This window comes from Buteo buteo, chromosome 12 (assembly GCF_964188355.1).
Source record: "Buteo buteo chromosome 12, bButBut1.hap1.1, whole genome shotgun sequence".
Lineage (NCBI taxonomy): Eukaryota > Metazoa > Chordata > Aves > Accipitriformes > Accipitridae > Buteo > Buteo buteo.
The window spans coordinates 40478089-40490494 of record NC_134182.1 but is presented as its reverse complement, the minus strand read 5'-3'; the positions used below and the strand labels follow the sequence as shown (position 1 = coordinate 40490494).

The 12406-nt window shown below is 40.0% G+C and overlaps 1 protein-coding gene across 6 annotated transcripts in view; it reads right to left on the bottom strand.

Moving 5' to 3' along the window:
* Positions 1-12406, bottom strand: part of DOCK5 (dedicator of cytokinesis 5) — an 89221-nt gene that overhangs the window by 21065 nt on the left and 55750 nt on the right. For 5 of the 6 annotated variants that reach the window (XM_075043583.1, XM_075043586.1, XM_075043585.1 and 2 more), the window contains 13 exons: positions 11191-11285; positions 10054-10132; positions 9409-9509; positions 8269-8327; positions 7619-7773; positions 5905-5990; positions 5199-5355; positions 4610-4650; positions 4409-4499; positions 3369-3488; positions 2493-2582; positions 1592-1696; positions 125-266 (listed from right to left, as the gene is read on the bottom strand). In XM_075043583.1, coding sequence (XP_074899684.1) covers positions 125-266; positions 1592-1696; positions 2493-2582; positions 3369-3488; positions 4409-4499; positions 4610-4650; positions 5199-5355; positions 5905-5990; positions 7619-7773; positions 8269-8327; positions 9409-9509; positions 10054-10132; positions 11191-11285 — 1321 coding nt within the window. Of the gene's footprint in view, positions 1-124; positions 267-1144; positions 1232-1591; positions 1697-2492; positions 2583-3368; positions 3489-4408; positions 4500-4609; positions 4651-5198; positions 5356-5904; positions 5991-7618; positions 7774-8268; positions 8328-9408; positions 9510-10053; positions 10133-11190; positions 11286-12406 lie in introns of those variants that run through there. The other variant, XM_075043588.1, reaches the window with a different exon arrangement.

Here is a 12406-nt window from a genome sequence, read left to right as displayed (position 1 = left end):
GCCTGCCTTCAAAGTCCCCCTGGAGCAGTAAGCTCCTTGCTTATTATTGTTGTTTACCGATTCTGCTACTCTAGGAAAGAGGCAGATCTTGAATGTGCCAAAACTTATTAGAACTAAAAGATACACTGTTTAGAAGAAGACTTGATCTCTTCTCCTGGAGGGGCGGTGCTGGTCATCTTCTCAGCACTAGGAAACTGGGTCAATAGCTTCAGATTGAAGTCCTCCCTTCGTTCATACTCTTTGCCACGGTAGATAAAAATTTTATTCTGTGGGTAGCAGAAGAAAAAGAGAATTAACACTAAACAAAGCAATGAGGAAGAGCTTTCCAAACATACACAGAGTAGTCTCAGAGATCTAGTTTATATGAAGGGTTGTCCCCTAGCTTAACAGACGGTCAGAACACATGAAAGAGGAAACACAGGCTGGAGTGAGAACACAGCAACTCTCAGGAGCAAGGCCCTGCAATGGCAACCTCACATTTGTCTAGGAAATTCACTGTTCCACACACAAGTGTTATTGAACATGTTCATACTTTCTAACACTCTAAAAACTCACACATTCAACACATGAAATCTCAGTCAGGGGACTGATTTTAAGTAAGAGAACATGTGTGCCAAAAAGTTCTTTAATGCAGGGAACTGCATGCTCCTTGCCAGACCACTTATGGTATGAGTTAACTGAGGGATCTCTCTATGCACAAAGACATGAGTTTTACCTCTATTCCACTCCCAACTCTCTTCAGCTACCACTAACAAAATGGCCAGCTATGACAGTTTTGCACTACACACTTAACAGTAGACCATGGGCAATTTTTTTTCCAAACTGGCCACCAAGCGGTGGTGGTTTCTGGAAAGGACGGATTCAAAAACATGACATGGAGGGGAAAGCCTTCTATGCCATCCAGTTACACAGTTCTAAGTTAACATTTTTCTTTTTCATTAAGCTTGGCTTCCATTTAAGGCCAGCAACTTCCAACAACTCCAGTCTGAAAATGTAAATGTTCCTTAATTTTAAATAATAGTCAGGAATATTTTCTAGTATGATGTACCCTGCTCATCTCACTCACTTTGGCTAGATTCTTGTATTATAGCTAGTACAGATCGAGTAATGCTTAGCAGCAATCTCAAATATGAAGCATCTTTGCATATTAATTCTTCTGCATGGGACGGACTCTCACTAATGTGCTTGAGCATTGAAATGATCCATGTCCTGAAAATTAGGTTGATTCAGGCTGAAAAGCAATGGGATAAATTCTTTACAAGCTAAACATTTTCTAACGGCAACAATCATATTTCTGAGGAAGTGTATAGGGCACAAATACAAAAGGTAGATTCTGCTTAAGTCCATATAAGAACATACCAATCATCTTGCAACACACCAACTTTATTAAAGCTGGTAATACAAAAAACCTGGTCTCTTACTTGTCTCTTTTTATATGCCAAAATGCTTTGAAATACTTAAGCAATTTAGATCTCTCAGTGTCATTTAAAGGTAAAGGAGTTTGGCATCTGAATTTTCTTGGAAGCTCTGCAAAAGTTGTGACTTTTAGGGTACCCACCACTCCAGAACTTGAGTGCTACAGAATTCTTACCCGGAGGAAAGAGGGGAAACCCTGACCATAGTATCCAACAGCAAAGTACTCTGGTTGAGGTCTCATTGCCTTCATAATATTCTCATAAAAAGTAGCTCGTTTTTTCTGAAAAAGAAAAAGTCACCAGCATTTTCACTTTGCAGTATTTAAGGACATTGCCAGACTGTAGCTCACACTCCCAGTGACCATTCCTGATCTATTAGTTCTCCTGAACAGAACACTTTTTACAATTGTTTTTTTGATACAGTAATTCATACTTATCCATCTACTCAGTTAAATATTTGGTTTGTCTGGACCAGAATCAACTTCATTTCCTGGTTTGCAGACACGAGAATAATGCCATGTTTTTTAGGATTCCAGGAGGATACTTGAAATCCTTAACTACTGCAACACAAATTAAAAATAAATATGTTCTGAAACTAAGCAGAAACAAATGGTGACAAATGTCAGAGAACTGGCAGAAATAAAACTGGGCAGATGATTCTCATATGAAAGAACATAAAGACCATCTGGTTACATCTTTAACCACTAAAAAATGTAATTCAGAACCAAAATGAGTCTATAGTTCTGTGTTCATACACGGTAGTATTACCACAGGAATAACAAGGTGATGAGATTTATGGAGCCTGAAAATAGGCCATGCAAATGTTACCTTATTTGGTTAACACCAAGAATGCTAAACATCTGCACATTATATTGTCATGCTAATTACAAGGTCAAACCCACACACTTTAAAAAAAAATTATGAAAACATTCTTCTAATATTAAGCTTTACAAAACCATGGCGGTTATGTTAGTTTGTTTGTCTTTAACATAAATGTATTTTGGGCTTACCCCGCTCAACAATATTAATTTAAGCAGTCAGCAGCCTGCTGAAAATGGAGAAAAAAAAAAATCTTACCAGGAGATTACCAAGTCCCTCATAATCAAAAACCTTGTTCTCATACATGTCAGCCAACTCTTTACTTAGTTGAATGGCCTTCTCCCACATCTTCATGGAGGGTGAAGGGAGGCAGGTGGGGGAAGAAGAGCACAAGCAAAATGAAAGACTCAGTTAAAAGCATTCATTACCACAGATAGGCAAACAAAAAATTCAGCTGATTTTAAATCAGGCAGTACTTTAATGCACTGCCAACTTTCCCTTAGACTCCATGCTGTTCATTTTTTGCAATAATTATTATAGTCGCACAGCTGTTTTGATTTGTAGATCTGAAAGTGATTTACAAAGCAAGGTTTCTATTGTTACTCCTGATAGGGAAAACTGAGGCACAAAGAGGCAGAAGGACATGTCTAAACAGCAAACGAGAGAAGCCCAGGTGGTCTCCTCCTACAGTAATACTTCATCCCCTGCATCAGGCTTCCTTGGGTTTGCCTCATTTAGCCCTGGTAGAACCATCTATCCAAAGTACAACTAATGCAATTTCAGTATCAGCCAGACAAGCCATACTTCCTGCAATGCAAAAAACCTGACAAAAGCCATTACCCAGAAGACAAAAGGAAACCACCTATAGTTTTCTCATCTACCCAGTATCTTGAACAGGGTTAGTTTTTCAGATGCTCTTCAACTAACAAGGGAATAAAAGGATTCAAATATCACCAGGACAAATACATGCCCTGCTCATGCCAGTACTGTGGTCCCTATTTAAAAGCCAGGCCTAAGCATCAAAGGCCCGTTATGGAATCACAGCTGCTTTTACGCTTGAAACCAACTTCAGCCAGCTACATTCACTAAGCCAAGTATTTACCAGTGAACTGTAAGAACACTGCAGACACTCACTTTGCCCCTGTCAAAGAAGGAGATAATTTCTTGGTAGAGTTTTTCCTTGAGTTCCTGTTGCGAGTAGACGTAGTAGCTGTCCCTCTGCAGGAGATGAGGGACACATGGCTTCTCGGACCACTAGTACAGAGGAAAAAAAAAAAAAGGCAAACTTGAAAGAACTGGAACATTTTCAGATTAACAAACCCTGAGAGTGGATAGACTCACCTTCTGCAGGGATGCATTCAAGACAAATCCATCATCAATAAAAAAGGAGAGCAAGGAAGTTTTGCAGTGATATAAGCTGAGTTGGCTGACTAATGTAAACTAGGAATGCACACAAAAAACCTGCATCTCAGCAGCATGGTTAGCATAACAAGTAGCCAGTAAGCAATAACTTCTTAAACCACTCCAGCCAGCTGCTCAGAGAAACATCTGATTATGCTCTCCCACTACACATATAAGCAGCCAGAAAGCTTCAGTTCCATGCAAATTTTTTTCTACATTAGAAGTTCATTTTTAAATCAGTTTAAGAATCCATCTGAACTTGTGTAATCTTTTTAGTCATATTTCAAAATCACTTTAAAATGTTAATAAAAGTTTAATTGTGTCTGCAAAACTGGTGTGATTTTGGCTTAAGGTCTTATGTGGAGACACTAACTGAATGTGTATGCTTTATTCATCTGTGGAAGACATGAAGAGGTTGATAAATCCAAGTTAAGATGGCTTAGGCAAATGCACGTTACACTGTTCACACAGAAGTGGAAAAAAACTGTACTATGACCCCAAACATGGACATTTTCCCCCAGCTCACTATAGCACTCTTGTTCACCAAGAGTATGTAACAAAATGATGCTAATAACATTTTTGCTTTCATCCAGTTAGCTGCTATGCAATTTGCAAAATTGTGAAGCTCCTTAATGACTACTAGAACCTAGGTAATGCAAAGTCACTTTAAAAAAAAAAAGAAAAAAAAGTGAATTGTTTATTCTGAGCTGTTTGAACTTCATTTAAAACCCATAACCTAACAGTGGAAACTAACATTGTCTTTAGTGTAATACCTGGAGCAGCTCCGCATGGAGGAGGAGAGTGTATGCTGCCTCTGTGAAGTTCTCACAGTCTGTGTGCAGGTCCCGGAGTTTATATAGATACCTAAATAAACGAAAAGCAATTGTTACTTGATGTGAAGGACTCCTGTATCAGTGTACAGAACACCAAGAGAAATAAAGGCTTCTATACAGTTATGAGGGGAAACACGCTACCTGATATAAATGTCCTCTCGTTTCTTCTCCTTATAAAAATTCTGCCAAGAATAGAAAAAAGTCAAACTTTCATTATGTAAAGCGCCGTGGATTTGCATAATCATCTCTAGACAAGTAACTTAAGCATCAGGTTTAGATATTTCAAAGATCTTTGCTGTCATTTTGCCTCCCTGGTGCATATGTCCCTGCTTTAACATAAGGTGGGACTACTGTCACCTCTAGAACAGGGGTAAGTCAAAGAGAGAAAGTGACTTGTCCAAAGTTATACAGGCTCTGCAGTAGAACAGGGACTTAAGCCCACATTTCTCAAACTATCAGCTAGCCATCTTTACTGCCTGTATTTCAGGGCTTCAGATTACCGCGTAGACAAGGACCAGCCATGTGACTTGATTGCACACTGTAAGTCCTTCTAAATTTTATAGTTAACAATAGCTGGTAGCCTGATTTGGGCCCATCATGAACCAGAAATGGCATAAAGAATTACTTAAAATCCTAGGGAAAAAAAAAATAAATAAAAAAAATCCTTCAGAATCCACAAAAGACAGGTCAGTAAAGAAGCATCCATATCCATATCTAGCCTTCCCCATACCAGCACATTGACAGTACAGCTCATGCGGTTCTCCTTGCTTTCATCATGCATGATTGTCCTGTAGTCCAACAGGTTCTCTAACAGGCTGCTGACCAGCAAAGCAAACACTTCTCCGGAAGCAGACAGATATTTATGCTTCCGACAGTGCTCCAGGAGGCTGCAGATATACCCAGAGAGACAGAAGGGAACACTCAGTTATGGTTCTGAGCAATGGCAAGTAGAACTTCAGCGTAAATTACCCAAACAGCCACTCAGCTAACAGTCAAATACATTTCCTCAACAGAGACTCTCACAGTGCCAAACAGCACACCACACCCACAGACCTGAGATACCAAAGTCAGGCAGGTCAAAGCGTGCCTTGTTGATCAAAAACCTGGGTTCTACTCTCAGTGCTGAAAGAACGCTCTGATTTTGCTTTAACTCTCAGCTTGCTGTTGCCAAGCTTTTCCACTTACAACCCCCTTGCCAGTTTGGCACCTGCCTCTAGGGTTTCATCTGCAAGTATAGGGTAGTTCTGCAAGTTGCTGGTCCACAATAAAAGCATCATTTTAAGGCAATCAGTCTCAGAATACCTGTATAGCATTAAGATCACTGTCGACTGCACTATCTCCCTACTCACTGGAGTAATGAATTAGCATTTCTTTGCATTAGAAAAATAGCCAACTAAGCTGTAAAAAAGAGCCTCTATGTTCTTTATAAAACTTACAGTTTCTCCAGTAAAATCTTGTATTGTTCATCCCCTCGGCCACCCTCCACTTCCTGGTCCAGCTTGGTTATCAACTCATTTTCAAACTGAAAAGGAAAAAAAGCACAATCAAAGAGACAGCAATTCTCAAGAGTGTGGTCTGAATATCAGTAATGCTTGTGGCCAGCATTTCTGAACTGCCCCGCCATCAGACACTGGTTTTACAAGCCAAGCTAGAGGACGCTTTCATTGTTGGGAGCAGAATACAAATGGTACGAAGCCATAATGACAAGATTGGAGCAAGGAAATACAAGTCCTCCCTCTCTCATTCTACAGTCACGGGTAAGTCATGCTCTGGGGTAATTCTTCCCCTTCTCCCCCATCCATCAGCAGTTCAGTTTTGCTAGGATGGAGAAGCATTCTAGCAGCCAGCTTACAAAATGGTGATTCACTCACCCTAAAGAAACTGACCTACTACCATCAGTTAAGGGCAAGTCACAACTCTCTGGCCATCATAAACACTTGTGACTACTAATTAAAGCAACTTCTCATGATGCAAGAACCAAGTCCTGTGTGATTATCTGTCTAGCCATAAAGATATGCCCTGTTACATGCACGCAGGTCAAGTACATAGTCTCAGTTATAGCTGCAGCTAGTATATAAATACCACTGGAATGGAAAATCCATGCCACACACATCCTGCTTCCTTCCGCCGATTCCAAAAACCCCTGAGACCCTGGGGCCAACCACACCAAAGACTGATGACCCCAAGGGAAGAAAGATCCCATATGCACACTGAAGCTGGGGTCTAAGCTGGTGTGAGGATGGTGCTTAGGGAGATGCACATCACATTTGACAACAGTCTGAAATGCCAAGGTTGCTGCCTTTTGGATGGATGGCTCCTACCCATCTCCAGGGAGAAGACTGTCTACAGCGTAACTACAGTGTCCCCTGCCTGCCAGTTCAGATGTTTACATCTGATATCCCCAGAGGAAAGCTGGAAGAATATGTCCTTAGAAACTGCAGTGAAAACTTAACCTCAGGGCAAAAGCAAAGCTCCTCTTTTTCCTGCCTTACTTTCTAGTGCTTTCTCAGTAGCAATAAAAGGTAACTTCTGGAGAAATCAGCACAGGTTTGGAACTCGGGGATCTGGCTCCTGTATCCTGCTCTGTCCTTTTACTTGTGTAGCCTCAAGCAAATTGTGTCTGCCCTTTGTATCAGTGTTCTCCTTTCCATAATGGTGGCATCAGTATTCACAAGTGTGTTGTCAAATTTGAAGTTAATGAGGTATTAGTCAGTATGTGAGCAACTACACAATCCTAACACTTGACTGTCCAGCAATTTTCTTTATAGTAACTTACATTTACAGCCAAAGATCTGTCTTGGGGGAATTTTTATTGTTATTATAAATGTAAATAGACATAACTTTTTAGAGTACTCTCTTAGGGTCTCCAAACTGTTTCACAATTTAGATGTGGGTATTCACACACCTGCAAATCCAGAAGGTATGAAAACAGAGGAATTCATTAATTATCAAAGTCACGCAAAGGCACAGTCAAGGACAGAACTGAAGAGTCCTGACTCCTACAAACCACTTAACAATAAATTCCCAAAGTGTCTGGCACAATACTTTTTTGTTTGGGGTTTTTTGTTTGTTTTGTTTTTATGTTCTCTCCTCCTTCTTGCCCCATGCATACTGCAGAACATCTGTACTGAAGACACCAGGCTCCCTTACCATATGGAAGTTTCTGTTCCCACTGAAGTTAAACTCGCACTGCATCATATCAAAGAAGATGGGAATGGTAGCTTTCCGTAGCTCAGGCTCTGGGACCAGGGTTACCTCCAGGATTGGGCCTACCATTGCTGGAATGAATTTTATTTTGTGGGGACCTGCAAGAAAGTCAAAGTCAGATATGTCCTAATGGCAGGATTTGGATATCCAAATGTTTAAGTACATTATTCATATAAAGTTAAGACCATAAAACACAGACATTCTGCTTAGAATGCATATTTTATGTGGATAATGGCTACTTAAGATAGAATTAACAGGTTACAGCTCCGAAATTCAGGAATAGTCCAAGAAAATAATTGAACTAAATTGCATGCAATGTTGCAAATCACAAAGGCTCTCTGAAAAATTCTACTCTTGACCTTCATATGGCAGAACATCCTTTATAAGGAATCTAAGAAATTATCTCAGCAGCTGACATGAGAAAAGATCAGCTTTTGCAAGCTATTCATAGGAAAAGAGATTTTGTGCCCTGAAACAGCTGAACCTTAAGTGTATTTCCCCATGTTAAACATGAGCAGCTTTTATGAAGAAATAAAAGATTTGAAACCCAGCTTGAGAGCTTGAATAAAGATAATTCTTTAGCTGGAACTCACCCAGGTTATACCACATATCCCTTATTTTGAAGCCAATTTCTTTCCTCATGTCACCATATCTAGAAAAAAGAAAGAAAAAGATGAAAAAGGCTTATGCATTGAAATTACCTTTGCAAAGTTGCTGAAGAAATTTAATGGCAAATCCACAAATACTACTACCCTCTCCTTAAAAAAAACACCACACACAAACCTAAATATGCTGGGCATTTATACCAAGGGGTCTCACAGACTATGTTCCCTACTAAGGGTCTACCAAGAAGTTCCTCAATATTACATACCTTCTGTTAGATGTTCACCTCATCTTTTTTCTTCCTTACCCTGCCCAGCATCAATGCTCAATGCACAGAGGAAGAGAATGGCCATGTGCCATTATGACAGAAGACTGCAGACTCCTTGAGAGCAGATTAAAGCTGCAGCCCCGCTGCTTCATGCAATTCTACCCAGAATTTTGTTGTATTTGGTGTTTTTCCCTAAAGCTTTAACCGCTGACATTGAGAAAATGCATGAATATTTAATTACCAGGCTTCTTAAAGCTCTCGTTATTGCAGAAAAAAGATGGCAAACATTAACTAGGTATGCCCTAACAAAATTCTATGTCAACATCTACAAAGATATTTAGGCACTTGATTCCAGCTAAATGCAGAAGTCAAAGCTGCTCATTGTCTTTGTGAATTTGGCCAAGTTACTAAAAATTACTACCTCTGGGTTGATGAATGCCTCTGAAGTGCTCTTGCTTTCAAAACAGAAAAAGCAAAGAGAGGGGACTAAAAAGTTGCAGGGCTTTAAGCATTCTTGCTTACCTACCTTATGTAATGGCTGAGGAATTGCATCAGGTGCAATTGCTTTTGGAACTATGGCAAGCCTTCTATTACAAACCTTACAGTGGAAAGAATCTTTTGGCAAGGTGCTTAAGTTCAGCTCAAACAACTCAGGATCTGTCTGATCAGACTTAGATATCCACAGTGTAAAGACCTGACATCTGTCCTAGTTATCTCTCCTCCCTTTATCATCATTCATTAATCAAGCACTTCCATGGCATGCTTCATCTCATTCTAAGATTGTATGGGTTATGTCTGGAACAGTACAAATGAAGCTTCTTAAAAGCAAAAGGGCCTGGCAACTTTTTAAATGTAAACTCACTTCTTGATAATTTTGTTGCGTTTGGCTTGTGAGAAGGTCTCCAGCTGGAGGGATTCATGAGTGAGAAAGGCCACTGCCAAATGGAAATAGTTATTCCAGAGCTGTGGAAGAGAAACAAGTCTAAAATAGGAGAAGACAAAAGAAAAGCAACAACCAGCACAACAGAGCTACTACCCAAATGCTGTAGTCTCCCAGCTAAGTGTTAATGAGGAACCATACCAAGAGTAAGCTGGCAGATGAGTCTGTGCTCTCAGCCATAGCAGGCAAGCCAGAAACACAGAGCAAGTTAAAATTTCTCCCTCTTTTTAGCTTGTACTTTCCAACTAAAGCAAGTGACAGTGGGTACACCCATGCAGCATTTTGTTCTTAACTAGTCAAGCACAAATCAGCTATAGTCAGCATGCTGCTCAACTTGACCTTGTAAAGCCTGCAACAGTTGTATTTGCTTGCAATTTATTGCTGCATTAACCACAGTTCTGTAATTCAGAACTGCTTTGCATTCTGCTGCTTTTCTGTAAAAGACTATGGACATTTTCCACAGGCATGCTCCGTATCAACAGATCTGTTAACAGTGGGATTTGTTTGTTCTTCCTGCCTTTCAGGACTGGTGTCTGTAAGAAAATCCAGAAACAATGGAACTATTACCTGGAGTTCAAAATTTGCTTGATCCAGAAAGAAACGGTTGAGTACAGAGGTAAATTGGTTCACTGCCCGAAGGAAAACCCTGGAAGAGATGAAAACATCAAATAAAAGGTAGCTCTTGAAAAAATAACATTGCAGTTCTGAGTTTACGACTCCTACATCTAAGCTCTGGAGACAAGAATAGATGCTCCCAAACAAGAGAGGTATTCCTCTAGAATGCTATTTCACCTCTTTCCCAGTAGAGGGACATTCAGGTAAACTTACTCCTCTTTCTGAACAAAAGAAACCTTGACTGGAGGCAGATGAAAAGCAAAACACTTTTTGGGCAATCCAATCTCTTTGACAGCGTAGTGCCATTCCAGATGGTAGCCTCTCAAGTTTATCCTATCCTCATCACTGAAGCACTCAAATAACTTCATGTCCTTCTTCACACTGCGCCCCTACGACACAGTGGAGCTACGCTGCCTCCATTTTGAAGATGACTTGCATGACTGTGCTACGCAAACAGGAGTTACGTGCTTGTTGTTTCTTCATTCTTTCCCCACTTCTGTTGATACTGCCTGTGGGAACATTAAACTCACAGGCATACAGGCCCTGCTGCATTGTGGATAGCAGGTTTTGGCCATGCTTTGCTACCTAGCACAGCAGACAGCGAGCCAAAGCCATTCAAATTGTACAGACTTAGCAGGAGAGACTTGACTCACACAAGGCCAAACAAAGTCCACAGCAGAGCAGAAGAGAACCTGGGTAGTTGTAGTTTACAGACCAGCAAACTAAACCCTAGGCCACACTTATGTCCAACTAGCTTTAGGTTTGCCCTGTAACTCCCCCCAAATTGAAACCAAAAAGGCTTCTCTGATTTATGTTGTACTCTCCAGCAGTTAAGTGACTGGATGAAAGACTGCATGGTTTTGATTGTGTGCCTTTGGCCAGGAGAAGAAAGATTTCCAGTGCCATCAGCAGAAATGCGCGGGCACTACAATTTACTGAAATTCAATTTAAATCACCCTGAAACTCTAAAAGAAAATAAGCCTATGTAACTCTGGTGATTTGCAAGCCTGTTTGTGTGAGTCACCCTCCTTTCAGAACCAGAAAGGCTCCAAAGCAGTAGCAAGACTTAAAATAGCAGCAACTATATACCTGCTCTGCATCATATTCATGACCATCCAATCAGTTGCATAGACATTTTTTCCAATCAGATCCTTAAACATAATGAATGTTTCCATCAGGAAGTCCTGTTGGAAAAATAAAAACCACAGCTCATCAAGTTCAGTACGGTAGTCTTTTATCCACGCAAAAATACAGGGAAATGCAAATGTTTGCAATTGCATTGATTAACAACTGCACTGAATATCAATCAATACACTGTGCCTCCTAAGAAGGATCTCTTATTGTGTGGGTATATTCCAATAACTAAATTATTTCTGACATCTCATCCATTCAGCTACAGAAGGAGAAATAATTCCACAGAACATGTTGATCTGTTTAATTAAATCAGTCTTTACTGTTTTGAATTAAGCTGTGTTGTAGGGAGCTCTGGTGCACAAGTGGGATTAAAATGTAAAACCAGTATTCAAGCACTTGTTTCCAAATGTCTGAATGATGACAGTGTAACAGCCCTATGCAGTATCTTCTGTAAAGATGGAAATTATAATGTATTTTCACTTCCTCAGTTAGTTAAGTCTTTTCTGGTCCAGTTTAAGAAGGGTAATTAAAAAGAGGTAGCGAACACGCCATCGCAGACACACGGTTTAGAACATTACTGTAGAAAAGACACTTTTTGCGCCAACACTAAACTGTGCTAAACAAAGCTATATCACACCTTAAGACTTGGGGAACGCAAGGTTGAATTGTAGAATAAGAAAAAAGGAAAAGGAAAAAGAAGAGAGATGAGCAAAAGAAGGTAATATCAAGAATATTGATTTCTATATTGTGGTCTCTACAGATATAAATGCTACCTATGAGTATTTAAATGGATTCTATTCTCTACAAAGACAGCACATTAGCATTCAAAAATGAGAGGGACACAAAGAAGGTCACATGAGAAATCGCCACCTTGCAAAGATCACTAGCAAAAAAAATTCTGTTGAGCTGAACAGCTTGCTCTCAAGAATTGGCAAGCGACATCGATGTAGAGAGAGAAATGGGCATTTGGTGCTGCCTCAGTAAAAATCTTTTAGGCATTATTAAATCCGAGCTTGATGGAAAGGTTTGGACTTGTCAAGGGGCACCTTGAAGATGGGAATTAACCTACAACAGTGTTCAACCAACCAATTAATGATGCAATGCCAGGGCTGAAAATACCAAAGCAAATAAAAACCAACAATAAACAATAAATAAAAACAATTCTTGCAGT